General features: G+C 45.4%; 1 protein-coding gene across 1 annotated transcript in view; it reads left to right on the top strand.

Annotated features, from left to right (window-relative positions):
• The first annotated feature begins 261 nt into the window (after positions 1-261).
• ano6 (anoctamin 6) overlaps positions 262-19,038 on the top strand; it is a 192,095-nt gene continuing 173,318 nt past the window's right edge. Inside the window, exon 1 of the mRNA XM_072485065.1 lies at positions 262-659. Coding sequence (XP_072341166.1) covers positions 605-659 — 55 coding nt within the window. The 5' untranslated portion in view covers positions 262-604. The remainder of the gene's footprint in view (positions 660-19,038) is intronic.

The raw sequence follows: 19,038 nt of genomic DNA, 5'->3' as shown, positions 1-19,038 counted from the left end.
AGGAAACAAGGAGGCAGCTTTACATTGCGTGTGAGCAGAAACAAAAAAAAAAGTCAACAATAAAATCTGAGGGCGGGGGGGTGTGGGTGGCAGGGTCGACCTGCGGGGAATCCGAAATCTTGGCAGGAAGGACTAATCTCGAGGGGTTGCTGTGTGCCCCAAGGGTTGGCGGTGACGTTGCTCCAAATGTTTTTCCCCCTGTTGTCAAGTTAGCTGGGCGGGAACAATGTGAGAGGGAGGGCGGCACACACATCATAATAACTCCCCCTCCCTGTAGTCAGAGAGCTGCTGCTGCAGGAGACGGCAAACGCTCCTCTCCAACTTAGTTGGTGCAAGCCTCCCAACTGCTGAAATTAGATTGTGGGGGGTTCTGAGTTTGAGGGCCGGTTACTTCCAGACTTCCTACAGGAGAGAGGGAGGGGGAATCCTGTTCTGACTGTCTTTTCTAGGGGCGGGAGCTCGCGCTCTTTCCTCAGGCTGAAGCTTGTCGCTTGCGGGGAGCGGTTTTTTTTTTACTTCCCCGCTTGTCAGAGTGAGAGATTTCTTTTAAAAAGCGTTTTTATCGTTTGTATTTCGACAAGAAGGGAGTCCAGCCAGCCCCAAGATGTCGGATGAGGATTCAGACGAAGCTCAATTGGAAATGGAAGAATTTCCTGATGGTGAGTCATATCAAGAAAAATGTTGGGTGGTTGCGTTAATTTTTGTTTTTAATCTTGTTTCTTGACTGCAATGAAGACTGGAGGATTTAAACCACTGCAGTACATTTATTCATGACCAGCTTCAGTTCATGTTCAGCTCTCTTTGTTTTCAGTTAATATCCACAGGTGCAGTTGTAGGGAGGGAAAGAAACACTGTATCCTGTTTAACTTTTATATATGTGTGTGATTGTTTTAAGCGTTGGCCGCAATGTATGAAAGTTTGCTTGTCGAGGGGGCGGTTGTCCCAGTCAAGCAGATTGAGAAACTCAGCTTGCTTAATGCGCTATTCTGATTCACCATCTAGTTCCTTCCCCCACCTCTTTTTTAAAAAAATGTTGAAACATTTGGTTCTGATTAAACCCTGCTTTGTGGGGCTTTCAGATGGTTGGAAAAATGACAATGAAGCCGGGCCCACTCTGAGTCTGACAGGCTGAATGATTTTGGTTCCCCATCGCTGCCAAGGGCTGGGCTGGGGAGTGGCCACTAGCTGAGGCGTGCAGCCGTCAACAAAAGCTTCAGGAGACCCGGTGGAGGTTGAGATGTTGTTTACAATTTAAAAAAAAAGCAAACTCAAACCCTGACTTTCCGATGCACCAATGGGGCAGACAAGAGGACAGACGTCCAGGGCTGTGGAGGGGAAAGTGCAGGACAGCAGCCCAGAGTTTTTCTTAACGACCCGTGTGTTTGGTTGAAATGTTGGATTTTAAGGCAGGCGGGGGAATGTTATGAGGGATTTATGGAGTGCCAGTTCAAACTTGCTGAAGATTCAGTGTGAGGTGGGGAATGCACTGGAGCCGTCCCACACCCAGAGAATTGGAAAACACTGGAGAGGTGGCACGGTGGTTAGCACTGCTGCCCCACAGCTCCAGGGACCCCCCGATTCAATTCCACCCTCTGGTGACAATGCGGAGTTTGCACTTTCTCCCCGTGTCTGCGTGGGTTTTCTCCGGTTTCCTCCTACAGTCCAAAGATGTGCAAGTTAGGTGGATTGACCATGCTAAGTTGAGGTGGGGTTACTGGGTTATGAGGATAGGGTGGAGGCATCGGCTTAATTAGGGTGCTCTTTCCAGGGGCCGGTGCAGACTCGATGGGCTGAATGGCCTCCCTCTGCACTGTACATTCTATAGGTGGGATTCTCCCCAAACATTTCTTAGTTAATCTGCTGGCGAGTTCCCCGCCGGTCAGTTCCCCACTGCTATTCAATGCCACTTAGGCACCTTTTTGGGGCCCTGTGGAGTTTCTCACCAGTTTAGCCTTCACTTAGAATTTTTTTTAATCACTGGAGAGCTGAACTCTGAGATCAGGCTGCTATTGTGAAAGGGTGCCCCGATCTCTAAGTGAGCTTGCCCTCCACCCATGGGCAATGTCACACCCCACACACATGAACACTATCCCACACCCCCCAAGTGTGGACACCCCGCTATGGGGTCCCTGGGAGTTCCCCCTCCAAGCCCCCCCAATCACCCTTACAGCACCTCCTCCCTTCTAGGACCCCAACCCATCATCCCCCCAACCTCCCATAGGGCCCTACTTCCCTGCCACACACTTCCCCCACCCTTCAAACCCCCATCCACCCTCATTTCATGGACATGGCCCCCCTTGCCCCCTGACCTTTGGCAGTGCCACCCTGGCACTCGAGCAGTCTTGCACTGGCACCCAGGTAGTGTTCCTGCTGGCTTGGCAGTGCCAGGGTGGCAGTGCCAAGGTGCCATCAGGACAATGCCAAGGTGCCAACTTTTCAGGGGGTGTGCCACGGAGCCACCCTGCACTTGCCCTGATCACCCTGGGGTCTCCAATGGCCTGGGAGACCCCCCGGGTGCCATTCCGTCTGGTCCATGTTTGTGTGGACAAGCACTGATCGGTGCCTGGCTGCAGCTTCCCTGGGGATGCCGGTGAATTGTGGGAGGCTGCTGGATCCCGTGCAGGTTGGTCGTAAGTTGGTTTACGATCTACTATACTGAGAGTCATTCGCCCCTGCCCATTTGTGGCGGGATTCCGACTCCGACCTCTTGCGGGACTCCGTAGAATCTCACGAGGCGCGGAGCCTGTCGGGAGATTCGTGGTGGTCTTGCCTGGTATTGGATTGGATTGGATTGGATTTTTTTATTGTCACGTGTACCGAGGTACAGTGAAAAGTATTTTTCTGCGAGCAGATCATTAAGTACATGAGAAGAAAAGGGAATAAATGAAAATACATAATAGGGCAACACAACATATACAAATACATAAGCACTGGCATCGGATGAAGCACACAGGGTGTAGTGTTAATGAAGTCAGTCCATAAGAGGGTCATTTAGGAATCTGGTAACAGTGGGGAAGAAGCTGTTTTTGAGTCTGTTCATGCGTGTTCTCAGACTTCTGTATCTCCTGCCCGATTGAAGAAGTTCGAAGAGTGAGTAAGCCGAGTGGGAGTGATCTTTGATTATACTGCCCGCTTTCCCCAGGCAGCAGGAGGTGTAGATGGAGTCAATGGATGGGAGGCAGGTTTGTGTGATGGACTGGGCGGTCTTCACGATTCTCTGAAGTTTCTTGCGGTCCTGGGCTGAGCAGTTGCCATACCAGGCTGTGATGCAGCCCGATAGGATGCTTTCTATGGTGCATCTGTAAAAGTTGGTAAGAGTCAATGTGAACATGCCGAATTTCCTTAGTTTCTTGAGGAAGTATAGGTGCTGTTGTGCTTTCTTGGTGGTAGCTTCGACGTGGGTGGACCAGGACAGATTTTTGGAGATGTGCACCCCTAGGAATTTGAAACTGCTAACCATCTCCACCTCGGCCCCGTTGATGCTGACAGGGGTGTGTACAGTACTTTGCTTCCTGAAGTCAATTACCAGCTCTTCAGTTTTGCTTGCATTGAGGGAGAGATTGTTGTCGCTAAAGTACTACACTAGGTTCTCTATCTCCCTCCTGTATTCGGACTCATCGTTATTCGAGATCCGGCCCACTATGGTCGTATCGTCAGCAATCTTGTAGATGGAGTTGGAACCAAGTTTTGCCACGCAGTCGTGTGTGTACAGGGAGTAGAGTAGGGGGCTAAGTACGCAGCCTTGCGGGACGCCAGTGTTGAGGACTATTGTGGAGGAGGTGTTGTTGTTCATTCTTACTGATTGTGGTCTGTTGGTCAGAAAATCGAGGAGCCAGTTGCAGAGTGGGGAGCCAAGTCCTAGGTTTTGGAGCTTTGATATGAGCTTGGCTGGGATTATGGTGTTGAAGGCGGAGCTGTAGTCAATAAATAGGAGTCTAATGTAGGAGTCCTTGTTTTCGAGATGCTCTAGGGATGAGTGTAGGGCCAGGAAAATGGTGTCTGATGTGGACCGGTTGCAGCGGTATTCTCCGGACGCGTTACGCTCAAGTGAGAGCACAACGCAGCCGGAGAATCACGCCCTATGATTCTATCAAAGATCACAGATATCTGTGATGTCAGGGTCTTTTCAGATGAAGATTATCACAGAGGATGATTAGGATCTGGAAATGTTTGCCAAGAAGAGTATCTTGAGACAAGAACTAATTTGGGAAATACAATTGGATGCTATGGTAAGAAAATAGTATGTTTGTTATTCTGGACCAATTAGATCAAGGAGGCCAATATAGTTGAAGTCAGAACAGTTGGATAGACTGGGATTATATTGTCCTTGGGCTTGAGTGATTTTTATGGGGAACCATAGTGATCTTGCACTGGACAAATCTGGATCCAGGCCAGTGCTCTGGGACATAGATTCAAATCCCACCACGGAAGAACTTAAATTCAATTAAACCTGGAATTAAAACTCGTCAATAATCATGACTATGAAACCATCAACAAGTGTTGTAAAAACCCATCTGATTCACTCATGCTCTTTAGAGAGGAAATTCTTATCTGGTCTGTCTGTCTGTCTGGCTTGCATGTGACTCCAGACGCACAGCAGTATAGTTGACCCTTAGCCACTGAGTTGTATGAAACTGCTGCCAAGTCAGAAAGGAATTAAACCTGGCATTGGCCTAGAAATCAGGAATGACAATGGTACACCCAGCCATGTCAACTCTGCAAAGTCCTTCCTACTGATGATGTCTGGGAGCTCTTGCCAAATTTGGGAGATGGATGAATGCAGCTACCGTAACTCTCAAGCTCAACGCTATCTCGGAAAAAGAAACAGCCCACTTGACTGATACTCCATCCACAGCTTTAAATATTCATTCCCTTCAAAAGCCCACGCCCTCTACCACCGGGAAGGACAAGGGCAGCAGCTGCATGGAAACACCATCACTTGCGAGTTTCCCTCCAAGCCAATCAACGACTTGAAACTATAGCGCCATTCCTTCACTGTCACTCAGTCAAAATCCTGGAACTCCCTAACAGCATGATGGGTGTACACCACATGGACTGCAGGGGAGTACCTACACCACCTGGATTGCAGTGAACCATCACCTGCTCGAGGGCAATTACCAATGAGCAACAAATGTTGGCCTAGCCAGCGATGCCCACATCCTGTGAAAGATTAAATGAAAAGCTGCCTCTGCCTACCTGGGTCTGCAAATAGTGTTGGTAGAAGAACTGTACACAGTACTCCTGACATAGTCTACTTGCAAAAATACAAATGCACACAATAGGAGCAGAACTAGGCCATTTTGGCCCCTTGAGTTTGCTCTGATGAAGATCGAGGCAAATCAATTTGGGATTTAGTAATACATTCCTACCTATCCCCATAACGTTAGGATTCTTGTTAGACAAGGAAATCAATCTTCCCCCGCCTTTCCCTGCCTCCACTGCCTTCTGAGGCAGAGAGTTCCAAAGTCGCACATCCCTCAGAGAAAATTGCTCCTCATCCCTGTCCTAAAAGGGTGAGCCCTAATTTTAAAATTGTCCCCTAGTCTGACCATGATTCAATTGAAAGTTTGACACAGCATCTTTACTTTTCAATTCTATCCCTGCAGAAATAAACCCTTGTGCCTGTTTATAAAAGCATTTAATTTGTGTTGCTACTTTAGTGATTTGTGTTTATATTTAAAATAAAAACAAGTGGTTATTGTTTGGCGAAGCAGGGGATCCATCCTCTCAGCACCAATATTTAATAAATTAAAATTAATTGAAGAAATTAAAATTGATTTGGGTTGGAAATTTGATTGAGCTCTCCTTGTAGATTCGATTCGCGATTTAACTTCTGAACATTAGGGAATAGAGAAATGTCAAGGTTTTTTAAATGCTGGATTGAAATTGAGAAAATCTTGGAGAATACTATCCTTACTGTAAACAAGGGGCTTTTCACAGTAACTTCATTGAAGCCTACTTGTAACAATAAGCGATTTTCATTTCATTTAATTTCATTATTCATACAGACGCTGAAGCAAGAAGCTGAAAGGAAGATGATTCCCTGTCTTGTGACCAAACCAATTGTGACCACATGCAAATGCTGACTCCACTATTGGTGTGGAACCAAAGTAAAATAATTGAGGGACAAAATAAAAGGGGCAGCCCCTTAAATGGATACTGCCTTAAAAAAAACATAAACATCAAAATAAAATGTGATTAAAGGGATCAATAAGGTGTCCCAGTCCCTGTGCTGCCCAGCTGGCCCGGACAACTTCAATGGTGTCGGTGGACATTGCATGCACCCTCTCCAGGGATAGATAGACGTGAATTTAGCTACGGTAGAGGATCAGACAGTTGGGAAATATGACCCCCTCGGTTGTCCACTGCCTGGACCTGTAGACACAAATGCTGACTCCAGTCAGCACTGTTCTAAGCCCATTAGTACTTAATTGTAAATGTCAATCATAGCAGTTGAATTTGTTTTAAGGACCTATCCATAATCAAGTTGGATAGGTCAAATATGAACAGATTAGGTCATCTTGCAAGCTTTAAAATTACCGGACAAATAATTGGATGGTTATTGACAATTATTGATAGAATTCCTCAAACACTTTGGTGGAGTTCTGTAGTTTGTTAATTGTTTGTGTCACTGTTTCCTGCATTTGTAGCAAAAAGAACATAAAGACTCCGCACAGACAGTGACCCAAGCGGGAATCAAACCCGGATCCCTGGTGCTGTGAAGCAACAGTGCTAACCACTTGCACCACATGGCATTCACATTGCTAACCATCAAAATCCTCCCGGAAATGGCATTCTCCATGTGGACCTATAGATTTCTCAGCTAATATTTGCATGAGTTCACAAGGGGTGATAAAGCTGAGCCTTGGAATGGGGAGGATAAAACATTCATACGCTTGTATCAGATAAACCAGTAGAAAGGAAATTTCTTGGCTCACATTCCAGTGACAGTATATGCTGTATGAGAAATATTGAGTAATCCATCCCTTTCCAGGATTTGTCAGCACCAGTCACTTTAACAGTCTTTGCTAATGCTTGGGAAAATATGTCGAAATTTGTGAGTAACTAGCTAGACTATAGAATTGATGGACTTGTGTCTAGCAAGCGATGCAGCATGCTAAAGATGCACCAGATTTTGGGCTCGCACAGTGATTACAAATCCATGAATCTTGACTGTCCTCCTTTTAAGGACTAGTTCCTTCCAATGAACATGCAAATAGGAAGAATTAATTCTGATTATTAACATTGAAATTGTGGAACCTTTTTTCAGAGGACTAACTCGGGTCAAAGTTATCTTGTTTTCCTGTTTTTAATGTTTATGAATAAGTTGGGAAAGTTTCAAAATGAATTTGAAGGTGCTGTAATCCAGAGCTAGGGTTGTTCCTTTTAAATGGACTGCACAGATGCATAGTATCACATAGTATCACAGTCGAGTAAACAAACCACAGTAAAGGCACATCGATTCACTTCTACAGCCAAGTAAACCCCCGATTTGAACTGCAGCTGTACTGAATTAGTCAAAAGCAGTCTTCCCTGTCTTGATAGACATGGAAAATGTACAGAATTATCAAATGCTACAAACATATTTTCATATGTATATGTCCTTCACTATTGGTGGGTCAAAATCCTTAGACTCCCTAACAGCACTGTGGGTATACCTAACCACATGGACTGCAGAGGTTCTAGAAGGCAGCTCAGTATCACCTTCTCGAGGGCAATTAGGGATGGGAAATAAATGTTGGCCCAGCCAGCGAAATCCACGTTCCAAGAATGAATGAAACAAATTACGTGTAGCTGTCTCAGAATCTTGTACTTAAAATGAATTTGATTTATTCAGTTAGCCTAAGGTAAAAGTGCTGTCTCGTGGTTTTCCATTTACCCATGTTGCATGTGCCATTAATGGATGTTAACAGAACAGTCCTTGTTGTCAACCAATTCATTGATACTTCACTAACTGGGCCAGTTGAATAATAATCTAATATTACTTGGCTCTTTCAGAAAGGTGGAGTTGGGGAGGAGTTTGAAGGAAAACAAGAAAAAGTATAGATGACATTGTCTAATATAGGTGGAGTCCTTCTTCGTAAACTTCAGTCTTTTTCTGGCATTTTCTGTTTCGATTTCACATTTTCTTTAATTGACAGCTTATGGGTCCATTTTAAAATCACTGTTTAGGCCACTCAACCGAGCATGCATGCATGGCCCATGCTCGACCCATTGGTTTCTCAGAGTCACAAGTTAACTTTTTGCTTTCCTATTTCAGGTGTGAAGCCAAGCTGGTGGTAGCTAGAGCACATGTGTAAATTGGGCATTAATTAACTCACGGCCACTGCCACCCCATTTATTCAGATTCTTCAAATTGGCCCCATTAACAAACGATATGAAATGAATACCCATTTTTAAAAACCTGAGAATGCAACAAAAAGGAGCATAATTTAGAAAATGAATTAGAAACATAAAAAAAAGGAGCAGGAGTAGGCCAATTGGACCTTCGAGCCTGCTCTACTATTCATTACGATCATGACCGATCATCCAATGCAGTAACCTGTTCCCACATTCCCCCAATATCCTTTGTTCCATTTAGTCCACAAAGCTAGGTCCAACCCTTCATGAAAACATGCAATGTTTTGGCCTGAACTGCTTTCTACGGTAGAGATTTCCACAAGCTTACCATCTCTGGGTGAAGAAATGTCTCCTCGTCTCTGTCCTAAATCATCTACCTGATGTATCCTCATACTGTGACCCCTGTTTCTGGACTCCCCCACCATCAGTAACATCTTCCCTGCATCTACTCTGTCTAGTCAGGTTAGAATTTTATATTTTGATGCGACCCCCCCCCCCCCCCCCCCCCCCCCCCCCTCATTCTTCCAAACCAGCAAATATAATCCCAACCGACTCAATCTCTCTTTATACGTCAGTCCTTCCATCCCAGGTGCTATTGAACCTTTGCTACACTCCCTCCATAGCAAGAACATCCTTCCTCCTATAAGGAGACTAAAACGTAACACAGCATTCCAGGTGTGGTCTCACCAAGGCCCCGTATAACTGCAGCAAGACATCTCTGTGCTTGAATTCTCTCGCTATGAAGGCGAACATATCATTTGCCTTCTTCACCGCCTGATGCACCTGCATGCTTACTTTCAGCGATTGGTGCATAAGGACACCCAGGTCGCATTGTACATTCCCCTCTCTCAATCTATAGCCATTTGGATAATCTGCCTTCCTGTTTTTTGCTAACAAAGTGGAAAACCTCATATTTATTCACATTATACTGTATTTGCCATGCATTTGCCCACTCACTCAACTTGTCCAAATCGCACTGAAGCATCCCTGCATCCTCAAAGCTCATCCTCCCACCCAGCTTTGTGCCATCTGAATATTTGGAGATATTAATGTTTCCTTATTTAAATCATTAATATATATTTTGAATAGCTGGGGTCCGAGCACTGATCCCTGTGGTACGCCACTGTCACTGCCTGCCATTTGGAAAAAGGCCCTTTTATCCCAACTCATTGTTTCTTCTCTGCCAACCAGATTTCTATCCATCCCAATACACTACCCCCAGTCCCATTCTCTTTAATTTTGCATGCTAATCTTTCATGTGGGAACTTGTCAGAAGCCTTCTGAAAATCCAAATAAATCCCATCTACTAGCTCCCCCTCATCAACTCTACTAGTTACATCCTCGAAGAATTCCAGTAGATTTGTCAAGCAGACTTTCCCTTTTTTAAATCCATGCTAATTTGTCCGATCCTGCCACGGTTTCCTAGTGCTCTGTTATTAAGGGTGGAATCTAACGGAAAAGCTTCTAGTGTCATTTCAGGTGGGTTTGGCTGGGGGTTTCTCCTTGGCTCTGTTGGGGAGATCCCCGCTGCTATCTAATCACACTTAGTCACTATTTTGGGCCCTGGGGACCTTCTCTCTGGGCTAGCCCACACCAAATTTTTCCCATCCACTGGGGAACAGAACTCGTTGGCCAGACTAGCTCCTCAGAGATCGGGCCTTCCTTTTGAAAAGGTGTTATGACCTCTAAATGAACTTGAGAGTCCCCCACACCCCCAACCCATGGGCAATGTAATCCCCCACACACATGAGCCCTCCCCCCCCCCCCTCCCCCAAGTGAGGATATTGTGCTTGCTGAGAGGGCCCCCGTTTTCAGGCCTTCCCACTCCCCTTTCGGGCACCCACACCACCCCTCCCAATCTTCCGGAGATCAGTTCATATCTGCCCTTCATCCCCCTCCCCCAGTCATCCTTCCTTTCATAGGCATGGTCCCCCTAAGGCTCTGACCCTTGGCAATGCCAGCGTGACAGTCCCAAGGTGCCTGGGTGCCAGAGGGAGAACCAGATGGCCACTCTTGGCTTCCATGAGCTGCAACTGGAGACACTTCCTGCACACATGCTGGTCCAGGCACTGGAAAGATTCCCGGCTTCCGACATAGAGCAGGAGGAGGACACCACAGCTTTGAACTCCTGCCATGCTGTACATAAACCTTTTGGAAAATACTTAACAGCAAATAATATCAATTACTCTAGGGCTCTCCTTCGCTGGCCCTCACTACTGCAAAATACAGCCCTTACAAACTATAAGCTTTAAAAGTCGTAAATACTTGCCCAACCCTACTCACCCAATCAGTTGCTCGCACTTGCCCTGTGTTACTTTTGAATCTTGACGTCACCTCAAAAACTACAAGCTAGCAGTTGGATTTCTCACTGGAACCTACAATACCCAAGACATTGTTACATTGGGCGAAATTCTCCTGAAACGGCGCGATGTCCGCCGACTGGCGCCCAAAACGGTGCCAATCAGACTGGCATCGCCCCGCCCCAAAGGTGCGGAATGCTCCGCATCTTTGGGGGCCGAGCCCCAACATTGAGGGGCTAGGCCGGCGCCGGAGGAATTTCCGCCCCGCCTGCTGGCAGAAACGACCTTTGTTGCCCCGCCAGCTGGCGCGAAAATGACATCCCCGGGCGGCGCATGCGCGGGAGCATCAGCGGCCGCTGACAGTTTCCCACGCATGCGCAGTGGAGGGAGTCTCGTCCGCCTCCGCCATGGTGGAGACCGTGGCGGAGGCGGAAGGGAAAGAGTGCCCCCCACGGCACAGGCCCGCCCGCGGATCGGTGGGCCCCGATCGCGGGTCAGGCCACCGTGGGGGCACCCCCCGGCGCCAGATAGCCCTGCGCCCCCCCCACCCCCCCCGGACCCCGGAGCCCGCCCACACCGCCTTGCCCCGCCGTTCAAAAGGTGGTTTAATCCACGCCGGCGGGACAGGCAATTTATCGGCGGGACTTCGGCCCATTCGGGCCGGAGAATCGAGTGGAGGGGCCCGCCAACCGGCGCAGCGCGATTCTCGCCCCCCGCCGAATCTCCGGTGCCGGAGACTTCGGCAACCGGCGGGGGCGGGATTCACGCCAGCCCCCGGCGATTCTCCGACCCGGCGGGGGGTCGGAGAATGATGCCCATTATCTTTTATTTTACAATTATCCCACAAGTAAGACAGCCTTTAAAATTTGGGTAAATTAATTTCCTGTGCACATTTTATGAGAGAGACAGTTTTCATTGAAGGAATGAAAATTGAGGGGACACAATCCAGGTTCTTAAAATGCAATTTATTTGGAATACATTGTGATCAAGGAATTGAACAAGGCATTAGGACAATTTCAAGCAGAATTAAGGATTTGTGTTTTCTCCCCATGGAGGTTGAGACAAACACTTAAATCAGTTCATACTGTACTGTTTAGCACTTTTATTATGAGCAGATTAATGGAGTTTATGGTTAAAGAGAGTAGGTTGTTGAGATAGCTTGCAAGTATACCTAAGAGATTGGAAATTTGTTGAATCTTTATTGCCAAATTTCATAAATGTCATGGTTACCGTTTGCATTTACCAATGCGTCCATTTCATACATCAATTTTCTTCATCCTCATTGGTCTCTGTAGAGGAGCACTGTAAATCTAAATATTTAATTTAGTGATTTTACAATTAAATTAAACACATCAAGATGATAGTTGGGTAAATGTTATTATTTGTTATAGTGTTAACATCTCTTTTAATTTGCACGTTATTGCTAATAAAATATGGTTTGAATTGAAGGTGAATGGAGAGGTGAGAAGGAATGAAAGGATTTTAATATGTGTATAGTGCAATTTAATCTCTCAAGTATCAATCACATGGGTGAATTATGTTTGAAATTCAGGCACTGTTGTTATTTAGTCATCTTTTGAATAACAAGAGGACCAGTTATCTTTACTTTAGTGGTGGTTTTATGAGAGGAATTTTGAACAGGACATCAGGAGATTTCCATGATCACCGAATGCGCCATGGGATCTTCTAGGTCCACCTGAAAAATAATATCTAGTCCTTGGTCCAAAGGTCTTTCTGAAGGAGTAATTTTCCAATATGCAGTAACATTCAAGTGTCAGTGACAAAGGAGGAATCCTCAAAAAAATCATTATGTGGTGATGCCGGCGCTGGACTGGGGTGGGCACAGTAAGAAGTCTCACACCAGGTTAAGGTCCCAACACGTTTTATTTGAGATCACAAGCTTTCGGAGCGCTGCTCCTTCGTCAGGGGAAGATTTCACCTGATGAAGGAGCAGTGCTCTGAAAGCTTGTGATTTCACATAAACCTGTTGGTCTTTAACCCGGTGTTGTGAGACTTCTAGGGCGAAATTCTCCTACCCGCCCCGCCACATTTCTGCCCCGACCGGCCGGCGGGAGTCTCCGTAACACCGGCCGGTCAATGGGGTTTCCCATTGTGGGGCAGCCCCACGCCGTCGGGAAACCCCCGGGCGCCGGCAAAACGGAGACTCCCGCCGACGGAGAATGACGCCCCTAGTATTTAGCAAAATTAGAACCATAACTGTTCAGCAAAGTTTGACTTTAAAAAGTGATCAAATAGTGCACCTTATTTAGCCATGTTTATTTGGAAATCCATCTGTTTGTATGGGCCCAATATTAAGCAATACAGACCCACATGAACTGTATAAGGATGAGAAAGCTGGATGTCAAACCTGGAGAAGCCCAACTCTTAAAAAAATGCCTGTGTTGAATTCTGGAAACACAAGAATTGCAGCTGCACTTCAACATGTTGTATCAATTGTAAAACAAAATGTCCCAGTGGAACATTACAAAGCTTTGCCTCCACATTCTTCGGCTATGGAATTTAATTTTAAACTTTTGTTCCAAGGAACTGCGGCCCCTGATATGCAACAGTTCATACTTACAAAATGAGCTAGCCATTGCTTGCTGAGCCACATTTCCCGAGTGCTGTAGTGAGCTGTAAAATCTGGGACTTGTGTAATGGAACGCCAGTATATTTCCTGCCTATGTCTTTCTATGCTTGGAAGAACCACCGGATTTGAAATATTTTCCATGTTGGTGAACTTGTCTGCCTATTGACACTGTTTCCTGTTGTCATTATGCTGCCCAACATACTCAGTATAAAAGTTTTCACTCTGACCAAGAATAGAACCTTTCTGTGAAAAGTAAATTTTTATGGAGTGTGGTTTCTGTTACATGTCTAATAATATGAAGCTTTTATTTAAGTCCACGCCTCAACCCATTATTGTAAAGGGAAGTTCCATAATAGATTACACATCTGGCATGGTTTAATCTATGCAACTGCCATATTACAAAATTCTCAAGCAGCTGCAAAACTATTTATTGTGGAGTTAAAATGTCCTTGCCAATTAATTAGTTTTGTATCCAACCCATTTCATCCTGGAAAGTGAATGTTATGCTGCACACTGTCATTCAGCTTCTTATTTTACAGATCAACAATTTTGTTACCACAACCAGATGAAATTCTGTGAAGTATTCTCAGGTTACTTGTGTGGAAACTTTGAATCCACTGCTCATATGATTAAGTTGTAATTTGTATTTATTTTCATCTGCATCGATATTACTGGAGGTTATGACAAAGCAAGTAAGCTAGCTGGTCTTTGCCTGTCTGTAAACACCCCATGCACATTGACTTAGCATTATTAACTATTTGGATTTCTCCCTCCATTAATTAAATGCCCTTGCCCTAATGTAGCTCTTTGAACATTTATTTGTCAATACACAATGCTGTTTCTCACTCTGTGGATCTTGGATCTATCCATAGGTTTATTATGGTTTGATTGGCCTCTTCTTGGATTGAACAGTACACATTTGAGATGTGCATAGAATATTCAAGCTAAACAGGAACATGATGGTTGTTTGCTTATGTAGAGTCATTTTATGGAAAGAAAAATCAAGAGATCAGTATTTGTTTGATGTAACCTGACTGATGCAAATCTGGCAGTAGATTATTGATGTACCAAAGATGGATCTTGCAGTTCCTGTTCAAAAGAAAAACATGAGGATGAAGACGTAACAGGCAGAGTGGTGATATTCAAAAAGGATATCCTGTTCTTTCTTCTTGTCAACACTGGTGGTGAAAGTTGCTATTCTTATTTCCATTCTTATTCGTCCAGGTGTAGCCAACAAATCATTCACAATGACTTCTCTTTCCATTTTCACACCACTACCTTAAGTGCCCTGGAAGGATTTATCCTTGTTCTCTTCCTATTTCTCATCTGCACGCTGCTCCTCAGCAACGTCATCTGAAAAGCACAGTATCATGGTGGTTAGCACTGTTGCTTCACAGCTTGAGGGTCCCAGGTTGGATTCCCTGCTTGGGTCACTGTCAATGCGGAGTATGCACATTCTCCCTGTGTCTACGCGGGTTTCCTCCAGCTGCTCCGGTTTCCCCTCACAGTCCAAAGATGTGTGGGCTAGGTGGATTGTCCGTGCTAAAATTTCCCTTAGTGTCCAAAAAAGGTTAGGTAGGGTTACTGGGCGACGTGGGCTTGAGTAGGGTGCTCTTTGTAAGGGCCGGTGCAGACTCAATGTGCCGAATGGCCTCCTTCTGCACTGTAAATTCTACGACGCACTATGAAAACAGAGCATCGGTTTCCGCATATACTCTTAACACCAGCTCTACCTCCATATTCCATCTTTTGGCTTCCTCCCTACTCCACATTCGTAAAATTTGTTGAACTAAATATTAGGCAGACTGAAGCCTTGTCTGTCCAGTATTTAGTCAGAGGAAATTCCTGCTCGTCCAGTAATAGGTGTTGGACAAACAGTCTGGCAATTTAGAGATGACGGGGTCAACCAATGCCTACTATGAACTCCGTGTCCAACCCACCAGCTCCGTGTCCAACCCACCAGCTTCAGCCCTCTTCCTGATAACTGTTTGCAACCTTGGTATGATATGATTGGCCTCTCTTTGGGTTGAAAGTACACATTTGAGACTCTCCTAGCTTCCAGAGCTAAAAAGGGATACGCTGGTTGCTTCAACAAAGCAAAAACGAGGGATCAGTATTGGTTTAATGTAACCTCCAAGATGACACCATTAGTTCAACCTCCATAACATGCCCAATGGTAGATCCCTCCACTTATCTGGCACTGAAACAATCATAACGTCTTTGGTATCTCTAGACTTCACTGTTATAATGCAATTCTGGCTGGTTTGCCATATTTCACTCTCCGTAAACTTCATACAAAACTCTACTGCATATACCCTAACTCTCACCAAGTCCTGATCACCCATTACCGTTGTACTCGGTGACTTGCGTTGGTTCCCACTTAAGCTATGCCTTGATTTTAAAATTCCCATTGTGTTTTCAAACATCTCTATGGCCTTGCTAATCTCTAATCTTTTCCAGCTCTGCAAGTGTCTGCGACTCTGTGTTCCAGTAGTTCTCACTTATGCATCTGTGATTATACTTGTAATAAGCGATTATTTATTTATTTATAAATGCTCTGCTATTTTATGGCTGTGGCTTCAGCTAATCAGACCTAAACTCTGGAATTCCCTCCTTAAATGTCTCCACCCCTCCACCTCCCTTTATTCCCCCATTAAGATGTTTGTTAAAACCTACCTTTTATTTACTAATTTTCTTTCTGCCCCTTTGCTTGAGTCTCATTTTGTATAATAATGCCCTGAGAAGTGCTTTTGAATGTGTCATTGCTTTAAAGGTGCTAATGTAACTACAAGTAAGCATCCTGGAATATTTTATTATGCTAAAACGGAGGGATCTACCATTGGGCATGTTATGGAGGTTGAAATAATGGTGCTAAAGGTATAAATGTATATTTTTGTTGTATCAACTAATCTTAATGCTGGTGGATTGGATACCATTACTGCAATTGGAACTGGAGCTATGTGTGGATACTTTTGATTAGACAGGAGCTCTGAGCCTCGTACTGAACTCTTGCAAAATAAGAAAGGGCTAGATTAACTTTTTTTATTATGTATTCAAAAACATGCTTCTTGAAATGTGAAACAGCCTTTTCTTGCAGGCATACACTTGCTCTGATCATGTCAGTGGCATGCTACCAAGACTGCCATCCCTTCCCTGTGGATTTGCATCTAAGGAAATAAGATGCAGGAGACAAATTTAGTATGGCATTAATTTTAAAAATATATATTTTTATTGTCCATTTTCACATTTTCTTCAGAATTTACACCCCACCAACAAACTGTAAACGGTAACAAATACAATGTCAATCCCCTTATTAACAACAAGGATCCCATCCTCCCACCACCCCAAACAACGGCCTACCTGACAAAAGAAGCATCAAATAAAACAAACCCTCCCAAGGTGGGAAAAAAAAGGAATCAGGAATCGCCTCTGGTCACCATTGACATATAGAGTCCAACCCCCCACCAATATTTGACGTTATCCAATCCCTGAAAGAGTACCGCGAATGACACCCATGAATTGTAGAACCCGCCCCCCCTTCCCAGACTCCTCACCTCCATTTCCTCTTGTAAACTCCTCCCCTCAACCTCAGTTCCTTCCCCCAACTTTTCACCCCGGCTAGACTCACCGAAACCTATTCTATCAGGCTCCGATGGCCGCAGCCCCTCCTCCCCACCTCACTCCCGTTCACTGGCCGGTTTGGAGGCCCCCCCCCTCCCCGGGTCTCCTTCCCCCTTGCTCGGTCCCAGGAAAACAAAGATTTCCCCTTTAGCACACAACCCCTGCATACCCCAAAGAACCATCATTGCAAATGAAAGTCCCATCTCTTCCCTTGTCCAAATATAAACAGCGTCGACTCGCTTAGTACATACACCAACAGGCAGTGAAAAAATAAAGTTACATGAGGCTATTTCAGTACACGACCATTTCTCAATTCTGCCACAGTCCTTCTGCCTTCGCAAACACCTCCGCTGCTTCCGCCGTCCCAAAATAAAAGTCCTTGGATTTGTAGGTCACCCTCAATTTAGCTGGATATACTATGCCGCACTGCACCTTGCAGATGTACAGTGCCTTCTTCACCCGGCTGAAGGCAGCTTGCCTCCTCACCAGCTCCACCGTAAAGTCCTGGTATTTGCATGCTCCAGCCCACTGCACCACCCGCTTCTGCTTTGCCCCACACAGGACCTTCTCCTACACGCTATACCTACGGAAACACACAGTTACTACTCTTGGCCGCTCACTCGTCTTTGGTATAGGCCTCCATGGCCAATGAGCCCGATCTAGTTCATCTCGGGAGGGATCGTCCCCCTCCCCCAATAGCTTCGCCAACATCGTGGCAAAATACACTGTCGGCCTCAGGCCTTCCACCCCTTCGGGCAGACCCACAATCCTCAGATTCTGTCGGCTGGATCTGTTTTCCAGGTCTTCCGTTTTGGTTCGCAAACCCTTGTTGGTCTCTATCACCCTCCGCAACTCCTTCCCCATCGAGGTGAGTTGATCCCTGTGCTGCGATAATGCCTCGTCCACTTCCTTCAGTGTCTCACCTTGCTCCCGCACCTCCGCCACTGCAGTTGATACCGCCGCCCTCACCGGGGCAATCGCCTCCTCCACCAGCACTTTCAATACCGCCCCCATCTCCTCCTTCATTGCTTCCATGTGCCTTGTGAACTGTTTTTAAAGTTCCACAGCCATCACCGTGGTCATTTCTTCTGCTGTGAGCAATGCAACCTCCCCTGGTGTTCTTGCCCCCGCTTTCCTTACAGTTCCTGTGCTGACTTTTCCACTCACCGGCGGACTTTCGTTAAACTCCTTTTTCACAGCCGTTTTTCTCCCAAACTTGGACATTTTTTCTCCCTGTGCCTTCTTTCAGCCTTTTCAGCCTCCGTTGCCCCGGGACTGGGTGTTAAAACTCCGAAATTTCTATTCCCAAGCGGGAGCCCTCCAGTGTGTGGCTGCCTCCCGCCCGGAAGTCCAGTATGGCATTAATGTTCAGCTATTAATTACCTCTCCCATAAAATCCAGCGCAATGGTCAAACTTGTGATTTTATTCAGTGGCTGGCAAAAAATGAATCCTACAAATTGCTGCAAATCTCGGGTTCACAGATCATTAAAACCTGCACATCACCTCGGTTAATTATGTCTTTAGCATTAATGTAGAAAGATAAGGAATGTGACTGAAAATATACATTGACAAAATATGATTCAGTTACAAAATACTCACAATTCTATTATTGGCAAGGTGACTAATTGATAAAGTGCAGCTCACTTGTTAATGCACATCAAATATGATAAATCACTGACCATTATTTAGTATTTACCATTTTAATTTTTTTGGTATCAGCTGTGACACAGTTGGTAGCACTGTCACCTGAGTCACAAAGTTCCAGGTTCAATTACCACTCCAGGGCTTGGGCATAAAAATCAACGCTGACTCACAACTGTAGTATTGAGGGAATGCTGCATTGTTGGATTGTACTGTCTTTTGGATGACTTATTAAACTGGGGCCCCCTCTGCCTAGTTTGGGGGTGTAAAAGGTCCCATGGGACCATTTTAAAGAAGAGTGGGAGAAGCACCCCTGTTCTGGCCCAGATTTATCCCTCAATTAACGTCACAAAATCAGATTTATTTTGGTCATTATCACATTCCTGTATGTGAGAGGTTGCCATATGCAAATTGCCTGCCACATTTCCAACACTGCAACACTTCAAGACGACTTTATTAACAGCAAAACGCTTTGAGATGTCTCAATCATCTACCTCCCTTTATCATCGCGAAGGAGCTCAGCTTTTCTGTGAGGTGAATAGGAA

The sequence above is a fragment of the Scyliorhinus torazame genome, chromosome 19 (assembly GCF_047496885.1).
Source record: "Scyliorhinus torazame isolate Kashiwa2021f chromosome 19, sScyTor2.1, whole genome shotgun sequence".
Lineage (NCBI taxonomy): Eukaryota > Metazoa > Chordata > Chondrichthyes > Carcharhiniformes > Scyliorhinidae > Scyliorhinus > Scyliorhinus torazame.
The sequence above is the reverse complement of the archived record's forward strand: the minus strand, read 5'-3'. Positions and strand labels throughout refer to the sequence as shown.